General features: G+C 41.2%; 1 protein-coding gene and 1 non-coding gene across 2 annotated transcripts; both read right to left on the bottom strand.

Moving 5' to 3' along the window:
• Positions 1 to 3,467: 3,467 nt before the first annotated feature.
• Positions 3,468 to 6,421, bottom strand: LOC142496462 (uncharacterized). The gene is made up of 5 exons (XM_075603173.1): positions 6,198 to 6,421; positions 6,025 to 6,102; positions 5,822 to 5,920; positions 5,400 to 5,561; positions 3,468 to 5,247 (listed from the first exon to the last, which is right to left on the bottom strand). The coding sequence occupies exons 1-5, from the start codon at positions 6,268 to 6,270 to the stop codon at positions 4,238 to 4,240; spliced, it is 1,422 nt and encodes a 473-aa protein (XP_075459288.1). The 5' UTR covers positions 6,271 to 6,421; the 3' UTR covers positions 3,468 to 4,237.
• Positions 6,422 to 12,695: 6,274 nt separating this feature from the next.
• Positions 12,696 to 12,779, bottom strand: TRNAL-UAA (transfer RNA leucine (anticodon UAA)). The gene has a single exon. It is a non-coding gene; the product is annotated as a tRNA-Leu (tRNA).
• Between the last annotated feature and the right edge of the window lie 11,674 nt (positions 12,780 to 24,453).

The raw sequence follows: 24,453 nt of genomic DNA, 5'->3' as shown, positions 1-24,453 counted from the left end.
AGTGCTTAACAGTTCATCATAAAGATATTGCCAGCATGCATAAAACCATACGATATTATCAGGCCGGTGCGACAAGTGAGTGCTAGAATGTTGCAAAAGCTGGTTAACAAAATAGCTTTTCCCTGAATTTGACGGCCCGGCTAAAATACACGAGAAAGGATGTTGAAGCCTGATATCCATTACAGATTTATAATTAGTAACCAAAGGGTAGGGTTGTGAAGTCGTTGGTCAGCTGTCGTTTCGTGTACACACACTTTTGTGTTTTCTGTAGAGGACGAGTCTCAATCTGCCAGTAACGTTTATTTCGGACAATCCCAGCCTGTTGTACCACAATCTTTTTCTGATCTTCAGGATCAGAGTGTAAGGGGTAGTCCAGGACAATATCTTTTAAAGTGTCAAAGTTAATCAATTCAGCGTTTGCAGCGTTCAGTGTTATACCTTTAACTTTTAGACACGTTTTACCAGTAGAAAGCTTGTAACCGTAAGTCTTGGGACCGGCGGAAACAAATTCTGTAATGTGTGTACCATTCAGTAGTTCACTAGTCAGCTCCCCTAAGTAGTCACCCAGAGGCGGATTCCAGTCACCTGTTTTGCTAACAAAAATGACAGAGTCAGTGTCATGGTAGAGACACCGCTCTTGTAGCTTGTCCAAAACATTGTACAGTTCAAGACGGGCATAGGCCGTCGTAAAACAGGCAATAAAAATATTGACATTACGACCTACAGTGTATCCCTCCTTTGTATACTTCCAGCTAACCATGGCCGTGTCATCATCTAGGAAGTCTAAAGATGACACATCGTATTGCGTTGAAAAGGCGTAACCAAAAAGTTCATCAGGGCTTGTTACAATGCTTGTATTTTGTAAATTAGTCTTTTGACCGAATTTACCCCACAAAGAATTTAGAAACAGTTTAGAAATTTGTCTTTTTGCCGGGTTAATGTCTATTTTATCAGCGCGTAAACGTATACCCTCTTTTGAAAAATACTCGCTGATGTATTTTTGTTTTTTGACCTCGTCTGTACACCAGCTGGGGTATCCAGATGCCTCCTGTTTGTCCCTGAGGTGCACCTTAATGTATTTAGCAAACAATTTTTTTGTATAACATGCAAAGTGCCAAATTTCAAAAATTTTACACAGCCGGTACCCTTTCTTCAACGCTGCCTGGATTTCAACGGTACACCACGTACCGGTCAATGAGGGCTCCTCATCCGTATGACAGCAAGGCGTCGTCTGATTGGTGACGGCGCATGTGCTGCATAGCGGAAACATGAGCTTGCCATTCATTTTAACAGGAAGGATGGGGAAAAATAAGCCTCTAGGCGGATAGACTTTTACTTTAGCAATCCCAAAGTACCTGTCAAAAGAGAGAAAATTCTCATAGATGATCTTAGGGTGACCGGTGGGGTACATTTTGGTTTTGTTGATAAAAGGATACAAGCTGGTAAAATCATAGTAATGTATACTCTCACCGGGCGCCGTTTTGTGGTACAGCTTAATAGCGTTTGTGCGGCCGCCGTAAAGTGCATCACGGGGGTTCATGGGTTGTGGAAAATCACTTTTAAGTAGAAACGCCTTTAGGTCCGTATCAGTCTCTAACATGTGTTTCCACTCGTGCTCCCACAGCTCACGCACCGCATAGCCACATTTGGTTTTTAGAAAATGTGTTTTGATGGATGTTTTGTGGTACAATTGACCATATGTGAGAGATGTAACAGTGTTTGTATCTTTTTCATTGTAACACATGGGACATCCGTGGTAAAAGCAGCCGTTGAATTCAAAGGCTGTTTGAACACCATTAATCACTGCATAACCATCCAGAAAATAGTTACCCACCATCTTTTCACCGCCCCTTAAAGCATGTTGTATGACTATATTCTCCTTGTAGGCCACTACAAGTAGCCACTGTGTGGCGGGCGTAGAGAAGCGTTTTTTTGTGATGTTGTAATTGTCAGGGGGTACAATGGCGATGGTGTTACTGGGTAAAAATTTGAGCCGATACATAGCCATGCACACAGAGGCGAGGGTTGTCAGCTGAAAGGGGTCCACATTATAGACATCTTCCTCACCAATCTGAGACTCACGGTCGCTCATTACCGTATGCTCTGTCATTTCTATGACACTGGTTCTAAAGCAGATACAGGCTTTCTTCAAAATTTTTACATCCTCAATGCAATAGCTTTTAAGCTCAGCCTGAAAATTGAAATCACAATGTTTGTTCGCTTCATACCATGTCATGAACCCCGTTTTCTCGTCGGCCATCATGTACTGGGGGCCGTAATGCTCTATAGAGGGCATAGAACCGCTGTAATTTTGATTCTGTACTGTGTTAAAAAAGTGTGGGAAATATCCTTTACTGCCTGTAAACCCCAGGGCCTGTGGCAACTTACTGAGCTTCATGGGGAGGAAATTTAAAGAGTCGATAAATCTGATATTCAGATCAGGTATTGTTACACATAATAATTTACCGCCTTGTGCTAGTAATTCTATTTTTATCTTCTCTTTAAGCAGCTGTTGCACCACAAAATAGGAATCGTAACGGCCGGCATTATGTGCGATGAAAGTGTACTCCCTAAAGGGCCTGTCTATGAATTTTTTTACAAAATCAGCCAAACACTCTGGACCCTGGAACTCCCAACCCACAGTGCCGTCTAAAGACTGGGCACAACCTTTTTCTTCATCATCCCTTAAAGGCATGGCGTAGACATAATTTGGTATGTGTACGCCCGTCTCCTGCATGCACTCAAAGTCATAAAAAATGTAGTTGTCAGTGAGGACCGGTGGTTTGTATGGGCGCATGTAGCACAGGTGATTGTCAAAACTGGCGATGTAAGCATAACAGACTCTACACTGCAAACCTCTGCATTCATCATGATCGTCATCTGTGTAGCGACCGCAACGGTCGCAGTATTTCTTGCGTTTACAATCTATTTTAGCAGCTTGGGCTAGTTTCTTGTGTTCACTCAAACAATCCTGTGAACGACAAAATGCCCGACACATAGGACACCTAGGCATGTCTGCTATGACCTCAACACAATTCCGTCTGTGGCACGATCGGCAAAAATAGCGGCATGAATGGTTATTTTTGTGAGCGAATGGAGTATGACAAAAATCGCAAAAGTAATTGGCCCCGATGAAAGCGTTTATTTTTTTTACGCCAAAGTAATGTGTGTCTTCATGGTATATAAATAAAACCCTCTCTTTGCAGGGCTCACTTGTATTAAAAAACTGCCATTCTCCCCGATTGTGGTAGAACACTTTAATGGTTACATTCAAGTGCTTTTCAAAGTCGGGTATGTCGCTAAAACTGACTAGACGATCATCAGGAATACCCAGGGTGCGATGTATCAAACGTGCTTTCTCCAGTAACACAGCGTCAGCCGTATCTCTCTTTTCTAACAGGGCACAAAGACTGGCTGCTAGACACAAGTTATGGCTGTCGTTATGTAAGTCAAAGAGTAATTGTCTTTTTTTGTTTACGATGCGACTGTAAGGCGTTGAATTAATGCGTCTACGGTGCATCACACCACCAACTCTGTTCTTAACAATTATGACCAATAGTCTTAAAGTACCGTCACCAAGAACCTCCGCGTTGCTTTGTAACATGTTTGCCACATGTTCCAAAAACGTCTCAGCGCTTAAGGCGTCCTTAGAGCGTTTAATAGAGTATAAAGCTCTATTTAACGTGTCACCGTCTAGACGTAATTGCACCATGTCATGGGGTCCTATGTCGGGCAGTAGTCTATTCAATGTACACTGTATAGAATCATGTACCGCCTGTAATGCCACTGAAAATGATGTTATACGATCAAGATTTACAAATTGAAAATGTTCAAAATGTTCCACAGCATTAAAATTTTGTCGTACTCTTTGGTACTGCGCTACACGTTCCAAAAATACAGACTGATCCGCCGCATCGTTAGGGGGCTGTATTATCAGTGGTGTATGTATTTCAACACTATTTTCAACCGGCAGTACAGACCTTTCAACATTAATTTCATTTACAGATGGCTCTGACTGTACAGAAATTAATGGCATTATACCCCTCTGGGGATGTTCGACCGCAATTAAGTTGGGGCTCATAACGGGGGTCGATAAATCACCTGTACTAACGGGCATTAATGAGCATTCTGGCGTGTGTTCTGAGTTGTTGTCTACAACATAATTTATCTGCTGGCCGCTCTGCGTGCTTCTGTTTAACGTGGGGTGTTGATCTAAGCCCCTGCCCACCATATTTAGTCATGAATTGGTTAGTAATTGGGCCCCGTTGCTAAATACAGTCGTTAAACGATCAAGTTTTAGTTTGAACGCCGGCTCCATACACATGTTGCGTTCGACATGAGGCACCCAACAATGTGAATACAGTTCACGCATGAATGCGTTGATAGACCTCTTTACATCCACCCAGAAAAGGTATTCAGTACAACCCCGGCTCTCAATGTCAGATTCGTCCTCTATACACAGCGCTGTTGTGGCTTTTGGGTGTGTATTGTCAGTACACGGTGTTGTTATTATTACGTCGTGTATTATGTTTTGGTTGTTGGCCCCTGAATCCCCCTTTAGATGCATTACACCCTTGTGAAATATATCGCTTGAACGGCGAAGCCTTAATAACAAGGCTTTCATGCGCTCTAAATCGCGTTCATGCTCTTTCACAAAAATCAATGTTTTCAAGTCGCTTATTACATTTTCTATAAGCCGATTTAAATCTATCCAAAAAACAAAATGATTATAGAACCATCGCCAATAATGCGGTGTATCAATGTCATTAATCGTCGTACAGTTACCTGACTGACCTTTCTGCGCCCCATGATCATTGTTTGTGACAATCGTGATGTCCTGTAAAGGAAACCCTTGACTTTTACTGTTTGTGACCGGTGTGATGTCCTGTAAAGGCACCCTTCGTCTTTTAATTGTTGGCTGTGCAACAGCAGGGTCATTTACACGTGGGCGTCTGCCAAAGTCAATTCTACGCAATATATTTTCCAACTGGGCTTGTTGCATGCCTGATACAGGCGTTGTGTTTATGCGTGCTGACTCACCGCCGGTGGCACGCGAAATGATATCCGCCTTTGCTGTTGGGGAGTTCAACATTGTAGCTGGTGGTGGTTCGATTGTAACCGTAACCGTTGTTGTTGGTCGCTTTACACCGTACAAAGCTTTTGATGTGCTGGGCTGCTCATTGTCGTGTGCAGGGGTACATTTATCAGGAACACGTCTAGTGGCATGCCTTACGGTCGTCTTTGAGGCTAAAAACATCAAAAAAAAAAAAAAAAAAAAAGAATACTGTCAGCTCATTTCATTAATAGATTAAAGTCCAGACAGCTTGAGGAACTATGTTAGTACTACATTACGCAACACCACGTATATAGAGGCTTGAATTACAGCACAATAGACTCACCATGCTTTTCAGGTTGCGGGGCCCGTGGTTTCTTGTTCTGGGTTTGTATTTCAGCGTTGACTTTCTTTTCAGGTTGCGGGGCCCGTGGTTTCTTGTTCTGGATTTGCATTTCAGCGGCGACTTTTGGGCTTCTAACGCTTTGGTGCCGGTGCATTTTTGAAGCTGTGAACAATGACCTCATTATTAAAAAGTTTTATAATAGACAGCAGCATTTAAAAATAAAAAAAATAACTACACAATTATTGTGGCTGCATGACCCCTAATGTCGGCTATAAAAAAAAAGTGTAATAAAATGAATAGAAACACTATCTTAGTCCACTTAGATATATAATTACAGCCGTAATCTATAAAGTTTTAAATAAGTTCAAAACATGTCTATAGTGTTAGTTTTAAATATAACAGCGATACATTGTCATACATACCCCGTTTTTGATTTGTCATTATGGACGGATCAGGGTTGTGCTGTTTGATCGTACGTTTGACAGATCGTACACCGTTTTCCGTACCCCCCTTGGTTTGTTCTGTACGGCATAAATGACCGCATAGGCGGTTATTCATGTACACAGGTAACTTTAAAAGTAAAAAAAAAAAAAGTATATGCAACCGCTTTTATATAAATACGCACCATCGGTAACCTGTTTTCCAAATCGACAGTCTAGAGCGTCATTAGCCAACCGCTCAGCTTGAAGTGCAGCAGCCAAAACTACATGAAAGAAAATTACAAAAATAAATAAATAATAATAAAGAAATAAAAATAAAAAAAAAGAGCTGTCTTAAGCGGTCTCTGTCGATTCTTACATTCTTGGTCTGCCTCTGTGGAACTCCCCTGTGTATTTTCGGCAATATATGTTTGGAAGCGGTCAGCCTGCATGTATTATAAAGTACAATCAATTCTAGGCCTTTAAATATTATCATTAAAAGTCCTTCAATATAGTCTGATAAAAAAACGGACAAAAAACAAAACAATCAATGCTATTAAAATACACTAAATATCATGATATAAAATAGATGATACTATATTATCACGGGGGCCCCCTTTTTAGAAAAATAAAGTACATTAAATGTTACTTTGAAAAGACATATATGAATAAAACAATACACTTGCCCCTTTTTAGAAAAATAAAGTACATTAAATGTTACTTTGAAAAGACATATATGAATAAAACAATACACTCAATATACGCTAATAAAAAAAAGGCCCTGTATATTACATAAAGTTTACATAAAAATACATTCAATGCCCTTAAAATACAGTAATTAGCAGTCTATAAAATAATATATCAAGGGTTTAGGTATATTATATCACATTTTTAGGTCTAATATATTATGGCCTTAGGTTCTACAGTATGTACTATATTATCAACGGGGCCACTTTTTAGAAAAACATTAAATGCTACTTTGAAAAGACATATATGAATAAAACAATACACTCAATATACGCTAATAAAAAAAAAGGTCCTGTATATTACATAAAGTTTACATAAAAATACATTCAATGCCCTTAAAATACAGTAATTAGCAGTCTATAAAATAATATATCAAGGGTTTAGGTATATTATATCACATTTTTAGGTCTAATATATTATGGCCTTAGGTTCTACAGTATGTACTATATTATCAACGGGGCCACTTTTTAGAAAAACATTAAATGCTACTTTGAAAAGACATATATGAATAAAACAATACACTCAATATACGCTAATAAAAAAAAAAGGTCCTGTATATTACATAAAGTTTACATAAAAATACATTCAATGCCATTAAAATACAGTAATTATCATTCTATAAAATAATATATCAGGGTTTAGGTATATTATATCACAGTTTTGAAAAAAAGACAGACATGAATAAAACAATACAATCAATATTATGTTTACTCACCATGCCGTTATATTGAGAGCACTGCTAGGCACAGACTGGATGTAAGGGCACTCACGATCAATGAGGCTAGAGACAGAAGTATTTCAAAAGCCCCCTCTTAAATAGTTTTTTCTTGAGGCTCTAACAATTCGTAGCTCCACCTTCAATGGCTAGTGGGGGTGTGAATAATCCTCTTGAGGCTGTCTTGTTCTTTGTTTAATAGCTTTAATTATTATAAGGTCTGTTCTTAACCCTTCTGATTTATTATATATCTATTTATTTATTTTTTACTAACTTATCTATATTATCAAAGTGCTGCAAAAGACCATAAAAATAAAACAAAACAAGACATTGTTGGCAGTGTATAATATAATTAGTCTTTTATTAAACATTACACATCAGACACATGTTTTTAAAAAAATGGCCTTATATATTTTTATAACAGGCCACACATTTTTGTGTACAGTCAATGTGTACATATCGCCGCTTAAAATGGCTCATACGCTTTCTCACAAAATTAGCGACTATGCGGTCATTTTTTTTTAAATCATTAGTGAAACTTTTTAAGATCTCTTCAAATGTTAAACCTTTACACATGTGATGAATGAAAAAAATACAAAATTCACCGCAGACAGACGACAAAGTATCTTGCAACTGTGCGTTCTGAAACGTTATACGATTCACGTTCGTATTTAAAAACTGTAAAATTTCTTTAGGAAAGAGTTCACTTTTTGGTGATAATCCGTATGAGTCGAAAAAATGTCCAGAACCATCTGTATCAAAAAAAATCGCCAACCAGTGCTCACCAGGACCGTTATGAGGATGTGTATTTATGATGAAACATGTGGGTGCATTTGTCAGCGCGCGACGGGGTAATAAATCGCAGGGGTAAACTCCTTGAAACAATCCACGGGTGAATCGATCGGCGCTTAAAAACTGTGTTATTTGCACGGTATTCATTCTTTTTTTTTTTATTCAGAGAAAGTCATATAACACTTCTCTTCTCTGATTTATCTCAATAACGTTATCAAAAACGCCGTACACAATAATATTAACGGTTCTATCCAGAGCCCTTGAAAAGCGTATTTCAGCCCTCAGGTTTCCATTGCGAATTAGTGAGAAGTGACCACCGCGTTCCTGATCGGGTGACAAATCAAACGCAAATAGCGTGTACCCCTCAACATACTCTTCACGATTAATGAGAAATCCAGCGTCTGCATTTTGTTTACCGGCAATTTGTACCAGGGCCATGTATTCTCTAATAGAATTAGCATTCTCAAAGTCTGGTTGAAACGGTTTTGTCGGTATTTGTTCGCCGTCTAAATACAGCGCTGCAAAATTCACATGGTTGTGTTTGAAACAAAGGGGGTTTTTATCGTAAGCACCAGAAAAAGCGTCATTATCAACGAATCCTATAATGACCAGTTTGGGTAATTGACCCAAAAACAGGTTTTCTAGATTCTAGACGCGACTTCCGACCGCGATGCTATAAATTTTCATCCCCACACGGTCGATAGTGTATTTTGCGTTGCCGCTTAAAAGCCCCTGCGCATGACCTATGCGCACTGCCGGCGCAATTTGCACCCTTTTGACAAACAGCGACGCGTTTAGAATTTGAATCTTAAACGGCTCAGCCTCAGCAGACATTAAACAAAATGTATCTTTATTTCTAGTGAGTTTAATTTTTAAGTCCAGACCGTTCAGTATAAGTTTCTCTTGAAAAAATATATCGCTATGTAGATGTCCCAGTAATTCTACGGCTTTACCACGTTCTGTCATTTGGGAACGCTTTGTAAAACCATGGTTATCACCACCCACTGTGCGGGTTTGGTGTTGCCCCGCTGTATCCTTGTAAAATAAACCGGTGGTAAACTGCGTGGATAATGCATCAGCGCTATAGTTCAGAATTGTTTCAATATACGCCCGATATGCGTACAGGTTATTGGATTGCGATATGAGTCTGTCCCCCAAAGTTACATCTAACTGATTGAAAAGCGTTGCTATCGGATAATTGATTAGACTCACGCGTGCTCCATCAGCAATCGGTGTATTGTCCTGTTTGACGATTTTACACGTAATGTAAATCAAAGTATTATTGAGGTCGAAATAATGTTCCCCGTTGCCAGCGATATAAAACTCCAACGGTGCCGTTTCTGAAAGGGCGGCCAACGGTTGTATTTCCACATACAGACTTTTTTCTATGCTCGTCTGTGTAGGCTGTATTTCAAAGATATCCAGTTCAGATTTAGCGCATTCTATGGAGTTGGTGTGAATAAACGCCATGCTGAAATAACTTTTATTTATTTTTTTGTCTTGTCAAATGAATCAAAAGATGTCGTTTAAGTTCTGTCGCGAGGTTTTTTTCTTCTTTCTGACGTTGCGACTGTTCTTTTTGTTTTGATAACGGGTTGTGCTGGGTGGGAATGCAACGCTGCGCTTGCGTTTGCCTTTAGCACTGCTTCTACTGATGTACACGAGTCCTGATCCGTCTTGTGCTGCACCACCCATTTTATTCGTCACAGCGGTTGAAACACGACCCACAACGTCTCTAGCGATATTTAGTGCTGCAGTTTTTACATGAGGTTTTACAATATCAAAGCCGCGCCTGAATAAAGGCACCGCCCGTCTAAAGAGACTGCGGAAAACGCCTGCTAATCCACGGCCGTACATATAAGGGCTCCCATGAAAGCCCTGTAAGCCATTTCCCGCTTGTGCTCTATAGTACATACTGTAAACCTGTGGTTCTCCATAGTTTTTAACAGCCACCATGTTGCCGGACCCTCAATACAGAGAGCCTTTGCGCGGCCGAAAGTGCAGTTTTACAATGGCCTTCCCGTACTTGAATGAGACGTTCTTATTTTGGTCGTTCTTTATCTCGATTGTAATGCAATCGATGTGATATTTACTGACGGGTATGTAATCAGGCTTTATGTAGCACTGCGTAATGATATCATTATTATTGCCGGTGATTTCAACAGTCCGCAGTAGGGGGACAAAACTGTGACCTACGCGTTGATGCATAATGATATCGGTATAAACAAATATTGTATAAAAGCCGTTTTTTATATCTGCACATATTTTATCACATTTTTCAATTTTATCGATATTATTAGAATCCATGCCTAGAATGTTCATCATACGCTCTGAGGCTGTAAAGCGATGTGAACCCGGAACAGATACTGTTCTTTCAAAGTCGTCATATTTCAATTTCACTTTACTGATGGCCATCGCCTCGTTAATAGACCTAACCAATTCATTAATATCACTATAATACCCCGCTTTTACCATGAAGTTTGATTTAATGGCGTTTAGCGTTGATACATGTAATGTGCTGTCTGGCGCAGCATTCCGTAACGGCGGTCTTAGTTGTGTTACAGATACGTTACCGTCCACGTTTTCAAATGTATTCCAAGTATGCGGATACTGTATTTCTGTTAAAGCAACCTCCCATTCACCTTTTAAAATAATGGGCTTGGCTAGTTTTGTCGTATAATTAGAAATGTCATTTTGGGGGAACGTTTCGTATGACGCATTACTAGGCAGCGTTACATAAAAGGCAATATCCTCCATGGTGACGTCTTTTTACAAACGAGTTAGTTGTGCTTTTTCTATCCAGCTGTTGAATTTTGTAGGGTATCCACACCATTTAACGTAGTAGACGATTTTACGCCTTACGCTTTTTTGTTTTAATATCTTCTCAATTCTGTAAACGCGATTTAAATTATTTGGTATTTTTTGTATCTCTTCAGCGTAGAATGAGCCTTCTATGGCCTCACCAGCGCTATCTGTGATCTTATACAGAGGTTTTACGCCTTTCGTGCGTACATCAGCAATAATAAATATTTCATCTGTAAAGCACTGTTCATAACCCTTTGTAAAAACTCCTTTATATTTTGATATCCGAACGTGGTCTCCAATTTTTAAAAGTGGCTTAAGTTTCTTAGAACACACATGTGACCTATAAATAGTATTCCAAACGGTGAGAGAATTCGCTTGTGTTACATCCTTTGGCGCACACTTAATGGTGCGATGTGGCGTGTGGTTATAGCTGTATATTAAGTCTGATAACACATCGCTGTACCTGTGCGTATTATGTGCTGTGAAAAAACGCCACATTTTCGTTTTTAATGTCCTATTAAAGCGTTCAATAATGGCTGCCTTAACGGCGTTGCCGGCGATGAACCTGTTAACGCCATATTTTTGGAGCAGTAAATTAACATTCTTATTCAAGAATTCTTTACCCCCGTCAGTTTGTAACTTTTGAGGCACCCTTCCCTCTAAAAAAATCTCTTGTAACGCATTAGCGACGCTTAACCCTTTTTTATTTTGCAACAATTTTGCCCAGGCGTATTTTGACAAAATATCGATAACGGTCAGAATATAACGATTTCCGTCGTTACACTTGGCAAAATCAATCATTGATACGAGGTCGGCCTGCCACTGCGAATCGATATTGGACACTAAAATCATATTCCTTTTGAAATTTTTTCGCGCCGGTTTGTATAACGTATAGACATCTTGCTCTGAAAGATAATTATTGACCGTTGCGTTTGAAATACCGTATTTTTGTGCTGCATTATTTAAACTCTGTATGCCGCCAAAGGAACCAGGCGTTTTCGGCGTGTAATATATTTTTCGTAATTGTGCATCCGCTTTTTTTGAGCTTGTATGGCTATGCATTCTTTAATAGTATTTCATAAAACAATATAATGCTTCTATGGTGTTTTCAGCCTCTGTTTAAAACAATCTCCCGCAGTTCAAGGCTCTTCCAAGTCTTTTGAAATGCCTTATTTACCGCTGTTAATGAGGCTGTTCCCACGACACCTCTGCTCTCAGTTAACAACCATGGTGTTTGTCTAGCTTCTTGTCATTATGACCCCACACCATCTGCTAATGAGGTTATTGCGTCAATTGCTATGACACGCTTTTCAAAGACTTTTGAAACGACTTATTTACTTTTTTTACTATGGCCCCACAACATCTGCTAATGAGGTTATTGCATCAATTGCTATGAAACGCTTTTCAAAGACTTTTGAAATGACTCACTTACTTTTTTACTTGTAAATACGAATTGTAATTATTGCCTGGTTGAAACTGTAAATAAGCTGTTTAATTTTTTTTTTTTCCCTCTGTAAAATAAGACATTGTATTGCTGTCCCTCTATACTATGTATCGTACTAACTCAACGCCTCTAGATGATTTTAGTCTATTAAGGCCTTAACAGCCGTTTTACTTTTTTACTTGTAAATACGTCTTGTAATTATTTCCTGGTGAAAACTGTGTTATCTTTTAAAAAATAAAATAAGCAATTTTTGACTCATACAATTGTGCTTTTTATTTATATGTAACCCCCGACTGTTGCGGCTAATCCCTGTACCGTCTCGATACAAATAAAAAAAATATATACAAATAAAAAAAAAATATATAAAAATATTATGTCTGGGGTGGGATTCGAACCCACGTGGACATACGTCCATTGGATCTTAAGTCCAACGCCTTAAACCACTCGGCCACCCTGACACTTGAGGGTTTTGCCTCTTAAAGCCGTATTCTGTCTGAATTTAAAAAAAAATGCTACGCCCTCTTATCAACGTCATTTGAACTTTTCTGACATGCGCACAGCGTTATTTCAGAATAAACATGTCCAGACATGCCCCAGTATGAAAAAAACATGTTCGGGCATGCCCCAAAAGCCTATAAACATGCCCGGACATGCCCCGCGTATGTATACGCCCCCTCCAATCTACGTCAACAGTACGCACCAATCACAAAAAAGAATAAAAAATGCACATCATAATAAAAAATGGAGTCTGGGGGATGTCAACCGCGGTTTTTTGGCTTAGGGGGCGTCAACTGCGTTTTTTTGGCGCAGGGGGCGTCAACTGCGTTTTTTGGCGTAGGGGGCGTCAACCGCGGTTTTTTGGCGCAGGGGGCGGCAACCTAAAAATGCGCAGGGGGCGGGGCCGGATACGGATGGGGCGGGACCGGATACGGAAGGGGCGGGACATAGGGCGGGTTTAAGGCCAAAAGGGGCGGGGCTTAGGGGAAAAGGGGGCGTGGTACCTGTCAAAAAAAGTTTGACATAATGTATGCCTCCCTACTACTTATATTTATATATATACCCTTATACACCATTTTAATAAAAAATATCACAAAATTCTTCTAAGTCCCTCGGGAAGAGAGAAAAACGCGCACGTTCATTTTCAGCGCTCCTAGACCTTCCTATAAGAAGTTAGCCAAAAAGTATCTTCGAAAAACGCTTAGGTTAATTTTCAGAGTTGCTTCTAATGTACCAAAGCTGGACTTAGACATAATTTCACTCTCACAACATTATGGCTGGTTGGAGACAGTCCGAACCACAAGTACCGGGTCGCTGGTTCTGGACGTATACTGGGGGGACGGGGACGACTCCCATTAACCCCTGACTATACCGGGGATACGCTTATCACAATGCATTTCTGGTCTGTGCTGAAGCAGGGCATTCTGGCAGCCAAGTGGCTTGACCTTTATTAGTGAGCCTGGTTAACCCCTCTTGGAACCACAGACTTAGAAATCGCCAGCTCATATACAGTGCATAAAATATATTTATATAATATATTTATATATATACCCTTATACACCATTTTAATAAAAAATATCACAAAATTCTTCTAAGTCCCTCGGGAAGAGTGAAAGACGCGCACGATCATTTTCAGAGCTCCTAGACCTTCCTATAAGAAGTTAGCCAAAAAGTAGCTTCGAAAAACGCTTAGGTTAAGTTTCAGAGTTGCTTCTAATGTACCAAAGCTGGACTTAGACATAATTTCACTCTCACAACATTATGGCTGGTTGGAGACAGTCCGAACCACAAGTACCGGGTCGATGGTTCTGTGCGTATACTGGGGGGACGGGGACGACTCCCATTAACCCCTGACTATACCGGGGATACGCTTATCACAATGCCTTTCTGGTCTGTGCTGAAGCAGGGCATTCTGGCAGCCAAGTGGCTTGACCTTTATTAGTGAGCCTGGTTACCCCCTCTTGGAACCACAGACTTAGAAATCGCCAGCTCATATACAGTGCATAAAATATATTTATATAATATATTTATATATATACCCTTATACACCATTTTAATAAAAAATATCACAAAATTCTTCTAAGTCCCTCGGGAAGAGTGAAAGACGCGCACGTTCATTTTCAGAGCTCCTAGACCTTCCTACTGGTATAAGAAGTTAGCCAAAAAGTAGCTTCGAAAAACGCTTAGGTTAAGTTTCAGAGTTGCTTCTAATGTACCAAAGCTGGACTTTGACATAATTTCACTCTCACAACATTATGGCTGGTTGGAGACAGTCCGAACCACAAGTACCGGGTCCATGGTTCTGGGCGTATACTGGGGGGACGGGGACGACTCCCATTAACCCCTGACTATACCGGGGATACGCTTATCACAATGCCTTTCTGGTCTGTGCTGAAGCAGGGCATTCTGGCAGCCAAGTGCCTTAACCTTTATTAGTGAGCCTGGTTACCCCCTCTCGGAACCACAGACTTAGAAATCGCCAGCTCATATACAGTGCATAAAATATATTTATATAATATATTTATATATATACCCTTATACACCATTTTAATAAAAAATATCACAAAATTCTTCTAAGTCCCTCGGGAAGAGTGAAAGACGCGCACGTTCATTTTCAGAGCTCCTAGACCTTCCTATAAGAAGTTAGCCAAAAAGTAGCTTCGAAAAACGCTTAGGTTAAGTTTCAGAGTTGCTTCTAATGTACCAAAGCTGGACTTAGACATAATTTCACTCTCACAACATTATGGCTGGTTGGAGACAGTCCGAAGCACAAGTACCGGGTCCATGGTTCTGGGCGTATACTGGGGGGACGGGGACAACTCCCATTAACCCCTGACTATACCGGGGATACGCTTATCACAATGCCTTTCTGGTCTGTGCTGAAGCAGGGCATTCTGGCAGCCAAGTGGCTTGACCTTTATTAGTGAGCCTGGTTACCCCCTCTCGGAACCACAGACTTAGAAATCGCCAGCTCATATACAGTGCATAAAATATATTTATATATATACCCTTATACACCATTTTAATAAAAAATATCACAAAATTCTTCTAAGTCCCTCGGGAAGAGTGAAAGACGCGCACGTTCATTTTCAGAGCTCCTAGACCTTCCTATAAGAAGTTAGCCAAAAAGTAGCTTCGAAAAACGCTTAGGTTAAGTTTCAGAGTTGCTTCTAATGTACCAAAGCTGGACTTAGACATAATTTCACTATCACAACATTATGGCTGGTTGGAGACAGTCCGAACCACAAGTACCGGATCGATGGTTCTGGGCGTATACTGGGGGGACGGGGACGACTCCCATTAACCCCTGACTATACCGGGGATACGCTTATCACAATGCCTTTCTGGTCTGTGCTGAAGCAGGGCATTCTGGCAGCCAAGTGGCTTGACCTTTATTAGTGAGCCTGGTTACCCCCTCTTGGAACCACAGACTTAGAAACCGCCAGCTCATATACAGTGCATAAAATATATTTATATAATATATTTATATATATACCCTTATACACCATTTTAATAAAAAATATCACAAAATTCTTCTAAGTCCCTCGGGAAGAGTGAAAGACGCGCACGTTCATTTTCAGAGCTCCTAGACCTTCCTACTGGTATAAGAAGTTAGCCAAAAAGTAGCTTCGAAAAACGCTTAGGTTAAGTTTCAGAGTTGCTTCTAATGTACCAAAGCTGGACTTTGACATAATTTCACTCTCACAACATTATGGCTGGTTGGAGACAGTCCGAACCACAAGTACCGGGTCCATGGTTCTGGGCGTATACTGGGGGGACGGGGACGACTCCCATTAACCCCTGACTATACCGGGGATACGCTTATCACAATGCCTTTCTGGTCTGTGCTGAAGCAGGGCATTCTGGCAGCCAAGTGCCTTAACCTTTATTAGTGAGCCTGGTTACCCCCTCTCGGAACCACAGACTTAGAAATCGCCAGCTCATATACAGTGCATAAAATATATTTATATAATATATTTATATATATACCCTTATACACCATTTTAATAAAAAATATCACAAAATTCTTCTAAGTCCCTCGGGAAGAGTGAAAAACGCGCACGTTCATTTTCAGCGCTCCTAGACCTTCCTATAAGAAGTTAGCCAAAAAGTAGCTTCGAAAAACGCTAGGTTAAGTTTCAGAGTTGATTCTAATCTACCAAAGCTGGACTTAGACATAATTTCACTCTCACAACATTATGGCTGGTTGGAGACAGTCCGAACCACAAGTACCGGGTCCATGGTTCTGGGCGTATACTGGGGGGGACGGGGACGACTACCATTAACCCCTGACTATACCGGGGATACGCTTATCACAATGCCTTTCTGGTCTGTGCTGAAGCAGGGCATTCTGGCAGCCAAGTGGCTTGACCTTTATTAGTGAGCCTGGTTACCCCCTCTCGGAACCACAGACATAGAAATCGCCAGCTCATATACAGTGCATAAAATATATTTATATAATATATTTATATATATACCCTTATACACCATTTTAATAAAAAATATCACAAAATTCTTCTAAGTCCCTTGGGAAGAGTGAAAGACGCGGACGTTCATTTTCAGAGCTCCTAGACCTTCCTATAAGAAGTTAGCCAAAAAGTAGCTTCGAAAAACGCTTAGGTTAATTTTCAGAGTTGCTTCTAATGTACCAAAGCTGGACTTAGACATCATTTCACTCTCACAACATTATGGCTGGTTGGAGACAGTCCGAACCACAAGTACCGGGTCGATGGTTCTGGGCGTATACTGGGGGGACGGGGACGACTCCCATTAACCCCTGACTATACCGGGGATACGCTTATCACAATGCCTTTCTGGTCTGTGCTGAGGCAGGGCATTCTGGCAGCCAAGTGGCTTGACCTTTATTAGTGAGAATGGTTACCCCCTCTCGGAACCACAGACTTAGAAATCGCCAGCTCATATACAGTGCATAAAATATATTTATATATATACCCTTATACACCATTTTAATAAAAAATATCACAAAATTCTTCTAAGTCCCTCGGGAAGAGTGAAAGACGCGCACGTTCATTTTCAGCGCTCCTAGACCTTCCTATAAGAAGTTAGCCAAAAAGTAGCTTCGAAAAACGCTTAGGTTAAGTTTCAGAGTTGCTTCTAATGTACCAAAGCTGGACTTAGACATAATTTCACTCTCACAACATTATGGCTGGTTGGAGACAGTCCGAACCAGGAGTACCGGGTCGATGGTTCTGGGCGTATACTGGGGGGACGGGGACGACTCCCATTAACCCCTGACTATACCGGGGATACGCTTATCACAATGCCTTTCTGGTCTGTGCTGAAGCAGGGCATTCTGGCAGCCAAGTGGCTTGACCTTTATTAGTGAGCCTGGTTACCCCCTCTTGGAACCACAGACTTAGAAACCGCCAGCTCATATACAGTGCATAAAATATATTTATATAATATATTTATATATATACCCTTATACACCATTTTAATAAAAAATATCACAAAATTCTTCTAAGTCCCTCGGGAAGAGTGAAAGACGCGCACGTTCATTTTCAGAGCTCCTAGACCTTCCTATAAGAAGTTAGCCAAAAAGTAGCTTCGAAAAACGCTTAGGTTAAGTTTCAGAGTTGCTTCTAATGTACCAAAGCTGGACTTAGACATAATTTCACTCTCACAACATTATGGCTGGTTGGAGACAGTCCGAACCACAAGTACCGGGTCCATGGTTCTGGGCGTATACTGGGGGGACGGGGACAACTCCCATTAACCCCTGACTATACCGGGGATACGCTTATCACAATGCCTTTCTGGTCTGTGCTGAAGCAGGGCATTCTGGCAGCCAAGTGGCTTGACCTTTATTAGTGAGCCTGGTTACCCCCTCTCCGAACCACAGACTTAGAAATCGCCAGCTCATATACAGTGCATAAAATATATTTATATAATATATTTATATATATACCCTTATACACCATTTTAATAAAAAATATCACAAAATTCTTCTAAGTCCCTCGGGAAGAGTGAAAAACGCGCACGTTCATTTTCAGCGCTCCTAGACCTTCCTATAAGAAGTTAGCCAAAAAGTAGCTTCGAAAAACGCTAGGTTAAGTTTCAGAGTTGATTCAAATCTACCAAAGCTGGACTTAGACATAATTTCACTCTCACAACATTATGGCTGGTTGGAGACAGTCCGAACCACAAGTACCGGGTCCATGGTTCTGGGCGTATACTGGGGGGGACGGGGACGACTACCATTAACCCCTGACTATACCGGGGATACGCTTATCACAATGCCTTTCTGGTCTGTGCTGAAGCAGGGCATTCTGGCAGCCAAGTGGCTTGACCTTTATTAGTGAGCCTGGTTACCCCCTCTCGGAACCACAGACATAGAAATCGCCAGCTCATATACAGTGCATAAAATATATTTATATAATATATTTATATATATACCCTTATACACCATTTTAATAAAAAATATCACAAAATTCTTCTAAGTCCCTCGGGAAGAGTGAAAGACACGCATGTTCATTTTCAGAGCTCCTAGACCTTCCTATAAGAAGTTAGCCAAAAAGTAGCTTCGAAAAACGCTTAGGTTAAGTTTCAGAGTTGCTTCTAATGTACCAAAGCTGGACTTAGACATAATTTCACTCTCACAACATTATGGCTGGTTGGAGACAGTCCGAAGCACAAGTACCGGGTCCATGGTTCTGGGCGTATACTGGGGGGGACGGGGACGACTACCATTAACCCCTGACTATACCGGGGATACGCTTATCACAATGCCTTTCTGGTCTGTGCTGAAGCAGGGCATTCTGGCAGCCAAGTGGCTTGACCTTTATTAGTGAGCCTGGTTACCCCCTCTCGGAACCACAGACATAGAAATCGCCAGCTCATATACAGTGCATAAAATATATTTATATAATATATTTATATATATACCCTTATACACCATTTTAATAAAAAATATCACAAAATTCTTCTAAGTCCCTCGGGAAGAGTGAAAGACACGCATGTTCATTTTCAGAGCTCCTAGACCTTCCTATAAGAAGTTAGCCAAAAAGTAGCTTCGAAAAACGCTTAGGTTAAGTTTCAGAGTTGCTTCTAATGTACCAAAGCTGGACTTAGACATAATTTCACTCTCACAACATTATGGCTGGTTGGAGACAGTCCGAAGCACAAGTACCGGGTCCATGGTTCTGGGCGTATACTGGGGGGGACGGGGACGACTCCCATTAACCCCTGACTATACCGGGGATACGCTTATCACAATGCCTTTCTGGTCTGTGCTGAAGCAGGGCATTCTGGCAGCCAAGTGGCTTGACCTTTATTAGTGAGCCTGGTTACCCCCTCTCGGAACCACAGACATAGAAATCGCCAGCTCATATACAGTGCATAAAATATATTTATATATATATACCCTTATACACCATTTTAATTAAAAATATCACAAAATTCTTCTAAGTCCCTTGGGAAGAGTGAAAGACGCGGACGTTCATTTTCAGAGCTCCTAGACCTTCCTATAAGAAGTTAGCCAAAAAGTAGCTTCGAAAAACGCTTAGGTTAATTTTCAGAGTTGCTTCTAATGTACCAAAGCTGGACTTAGACATCATTTCACTCTCACAACATTATGGCTGGTTGGAGACAGTCCGAACCACAAGTACCGGGTCGATGGTTCTGGGCGTATACTGGGGGGACGGGGACGACTCCCATTAACCCCTGACTATACCGGGGATACGCTTATCACAATGCCTTTCTGGTCTGTGCTGAGGCAGGGCATTCTGGCAGCCAAGTGGCTTGACCTTTATTAGTGAGAATGGTTACCCCCTCTCGGAACCACAGACTTAGAAATCGCCAGCTCATATACAGTGCATAAAATATATTTATATATATACCCTTATACACCATTTTAATAAAAAATATCACAAAATTCTTCTAAGTCCCTCGGGAAGAGTGAAAGACGCGCACGTTCATTTTCAGCGCTCCTAGACCTTCCTATAAGAAGTTAGCCAAAAAGTAGCTTCGAAAAACGCTTAGGTTAAGTTTCAGAGTTGCTTCTAATGTACCAAAGCTGGACTTAGACATAATTTCACTCTCACAACATTATGGCTGGTTGGAGACAGTCCGAACCAGGAGTACCGGGTCGATGGTTCTGGGCGTATACTGGGGGGACGGGGACGACTCCCATTAACCCCTGACTATACCGGGGATACGCTTATCACAATGCCTTTCTGGTCTGTGCTGAAGCAGGGCATTCTGGCAGCCAAGTGGCTTGACCTTTATTAGTGAGCCTGGTTACCCCCTCTTGGAACCACAGACTTAGAAACCGCCAGCTCATATACAGTGCATAAAATATATTTATATAATATATTTATATATATACCCTTATACACCATTTTAATAAAAAATATCACAAAATTCTTCTAAGTCCCTCGGGAAGAGTGAAAAACGCGCACGTTCATTTTCAGCGCTCCTAGACCTTCCTATAAGAAGTTAGCCAAAAAGTAGCTTCGAAAAACGCTAGGTTAAGTTTCAGAGTTGATTCTAATCTACCAAAGCTGGACTTAGACATAATTTCACTCTCACAACATTATGGCTGGTTGGAGACAGTCCGAACCACAAGTACCGGGTCCATGGTTCTGGGCGTATACTGGGGGGGACGGGGACGACTACCATTAACCCCTGACTATACCGGGGATACGCTTATCACAATGCCTTTCTGGTCTGTGCTGAAGCAGGGCATTCTGGCAGCCAAGTGGCTTGACCTTTATTAGTGAGCCTGGTTACCCCCTCTCGGAACCACAGACATAGAAATCGCCAGCTCATATACAGTGCATAAAATATATTTATATAATATATTTATATATATACCCTTATACACCATTTTAATAAAAAATATCACAAAATTCTTCTAAGTCCCTTGGGAAGAGTGAAAGACGCGGACGTTCATTTTCAGAGCTCCTAGACCTTCCTATAAGAAGTTAGCCAAAAAGTAGCTTCGAAAAACGCTTAGGTTAATTTTCAGAGTTGCTTCTAATGTACCAAAGCTGGACTTAGACATCATTTCACTCTCACAACATTATGGCTGGTTGGAGACAGTCCGAACCACAAGTACCGGGTCGATGGTTCTGGGCGTATACTGGGGGGACGGGGACGACTCCCATTAACCCCTGACTATACCGGGGATACGCTTATCACAATGCCTTTCTGGTCTGTGCTGAGGCAGGGCATTCTGGCAGCCAAGTGGCTTGACCTTTATTAGTGAGAATGGTTACCCCCTCTCGGAACCACAGACTTAGAAATCGCCAGCTCATATACAGTGCATAAAATATATTTATATATATACCCTTATACACCATTTTAATAAAAAATATCACAAAATTCTTCTAAGTCCCTCGGGAAGAGTGAAAGACGCGCACGTTCATTTTCAGCACTCCTAGACCTTCCTATAAGAAGTTAGCCAAAAAGTAGCTTCGAAAAACGCTTAGGTTAAGTTTCAGAGTTGCTTCTAATGTACCAAAGCTGGACTTAGACATAATTTCACTCTCACAACATTATGGCTGGTTGGAGACAGTCCGAACCAGGAGTACCGGGTCGATGGTTCTGGGCGTATACTGGGGGGACGGGGACGACTCCCATTAACCCCTGACTATACCGGGGATACGCTTATCACAATGCCTTTCTGGTCTGTGCTGAAGCAGGGCATTCTGGCAGCCAAGTGGCTTGACCTTTATTAGTGAGCCTGGTTACCCCCTCTTGGAACCACAGACTTAGAAACCGCCAGCTCATATACAGTGCATAAAATATATTTATATAATATATTTATATATATACCCTTATACACCATTTTAATAAAAAATATCACAAAATTCTTCTAAGTCCCTCGGGAAGAGTGAAAGACGCGCACGTTCATTTTCAGAGCTCCTAGACCTTCCTATAAGAAGTTAGCCAAAAAGTAGCTTCGAAAAACGCTTAGGTTAAGTTTCAGAGTTGCTTCTAATGTACCAAAGCTGGACTTAGACATAATTTCACTCTCACAACATTATGGCTGGTTGGAGACAGTCCGAACCACAAGTACCGGGTCCATGGTTCTGGGCGTATACTGGGGGGACGGGGACAACTCCCATTAACCCCTGACTATACCGGGGATACGCTTATCACAATGCCTTTCTGGTCTGTGCTGAAGCAGGGCATTCTGGCAGCCAAGTGGCTTGACCTTTATTAGTGAGCCTGGTTACCCCCTCTCCGAACCACAGACTTAGAAATCGCCAGCTCATATACAGTGCATAAAATATATTTATATAATATATTTATATATATACCCTTATACACCATTTTAATAAAAAATATCACAAAATTCTTCTAAGTCCCTCGGGAAGAGTGAAAAACGCGCACGTTCATTTTCAGCGCTCCTAGACCTTCCTATAAGAAGTTAGCCAAAAAGTAGCTTCGAAAAACGCTAGGTTAAGTTTCAGAGTTGATTCAAATCTACCAAAGCTGGACTTAGACATAATTTCACTCTCACAACATTATGGCTGGTTGGAGACAGTCCGAACCACAAGTACCGGGTCCATGGTTCTGGGCGTATACTGGGGGGGACGGGGACGACTACCATTAACCCCTGACTATACCGGGGATACGCTTATCACAATGCCTTTCTGGTCTGTGCTGAAGCAGGGCATTCTGGCAGCCAAGTGGCTTGACCTTTATTAGTGAGCCTGGTTACCCCCTCTCGGAACCACAGACATAGAAATCGCCAGCTCATATACAGTGCATAAAATATATTTATATAATATATTTATATATATACCCTTATACACCATTTTAATAAAAAATATCACAAAATTCTTCTAAGTCCCTCGGGAAGAGTGAAAGACACGCATGTTCATTTTCAGAGCTCCTAGACCTTCCTATAAGAAGTTAGCCAAAAAGTAGCTTCGAAAAACGCTTAGGTTAAGTTTCAGAGTTGCTTCTAATGTACCAAAGCTGGACTTAGACATAATTTCACTCTCACAACATTATGGCTGGTTGGAGACAGTCCGAAGCACAAGTACCGGGTCCATGGTTCTGGGCGTATACTGGGGGGGACGGGGACGACTACCATTAACCCCTGACTATACCGGGGATACGTTTATCACAATGCCTTTCTGGTCTGTGCTGAAGCAGGGCATTCTGGCAGCCAAGTGGCTTGACCTTTATTAGTGAGCCTGGTTACCCCCTCTCGGAACCACAGACATAGAAATCGCCAGCTCATATACAGTGCATAAAATATATGATATAATATATTTATATATATACCCTTATACACCATTTTAATAAAAAATATCACAAAATTCTTCTAAGTCCCTCGGGAAGAGTGAAAGACACGCATGTTCATTTTCAGAGCTCCTAGACCTTCCTATAAGAAGTTAGCCAAAAAGTAGCTTCGAAAAACGCTTAGGTTAAGTTTCAGAGTTGCTTCTAATGTACCAAAGCTGGACTTAGACATAATTTCACTCTCACAACATTATGGCTGGTTGGAGACAGTCCGAAGCACAAGTACCGGGTCCATGGTTCTGGGCGTATACTGGGGGGGACGGGGACGACTCCCATTAACCCCTGACTATACCGGGGATACGCTTATCACAATGCCTTTCTGGTCTGTGCTGAAGCAGGGCATTCTGGCAGCCAAGTGGCTTGACCTTTATTAGTGAGCCTGGTTACCCCCTCTCGGAACCACAGACATAGAAATCGCCAGCTCATATACAGTGCATAAAATATATTTATATATATATACCCTTATACACCATTTTAATTAAAAATATCACAAAATTCTTCTAAGTCCCTTGGGAAGAGTGAAAGACGCAGACGTTCATTTTCAGAGCTCCTAGACCTTCCTATAAGAAGTTAGCCAAAAAGTAGCTTCGAAAAACGCTTAGGTTAATTTTCAGAGTTGCTTCTAATGTACCAAAGCTGGACTTAGACATCATTTCACTCTCACAACATTATGGCTGGTTGGAGACAGTCCGAACCACAAGTACCGGGTCGATGGTTCTGGGCGTATACTGGGGGGACGGGGACGACTCCCATTAACCCCTGACTATACCGGGGATACGCTTATCACAATGCCTTTCTGGTCTGTGCTGAGGCAGGGCATTCTGGCAGCCAAGTGGCTTGACCTTTATTAGTGAG

Source organism: Ascaphus truei, chromosome 1, assembly GCF_040206685.1.
Source record: "Ascaphus truei isolate aAscTru1 chromosome 1, aAscTru1.hap1, whole genome shotgun sequence".
Classification (NCBI taxonomy): Eukaryota; Metazoa; Chordata; class Amphibia; order Anura; family Ascaphidae; genus Ascaphus; species Ascaphus truei.
Note: the sequence above shows the minus strand (reverse complement) of the source record. Positions and strands in the feature narration are given on the sequence as shown.

Excerpts from the sequence above, each read along its gene's own strand:
- LOC142496462 (XM_075603173.1), bottom strand. The coding sequence starts at position 6,270 with ATGCAGGCTGACCGCTTCCAAACATATATTGCCGAAAATACACAGGGG. Across the intron at positions 5,921-6,024 it reads TGGAAAACAGGTTACCGATG|AACAAACCAAGGGGGGTACG; the intron begins GTGCGTATTTAT and ends TATGCCGTACAG. Across the intron at positions 5,248-5,399 it reads CCCGCAACCTGAAAAGCATG|CCTCAAAGACGACCGTAAGG; the intron begins GTGAGTCTATTG and ends TGATGTTTTTAG.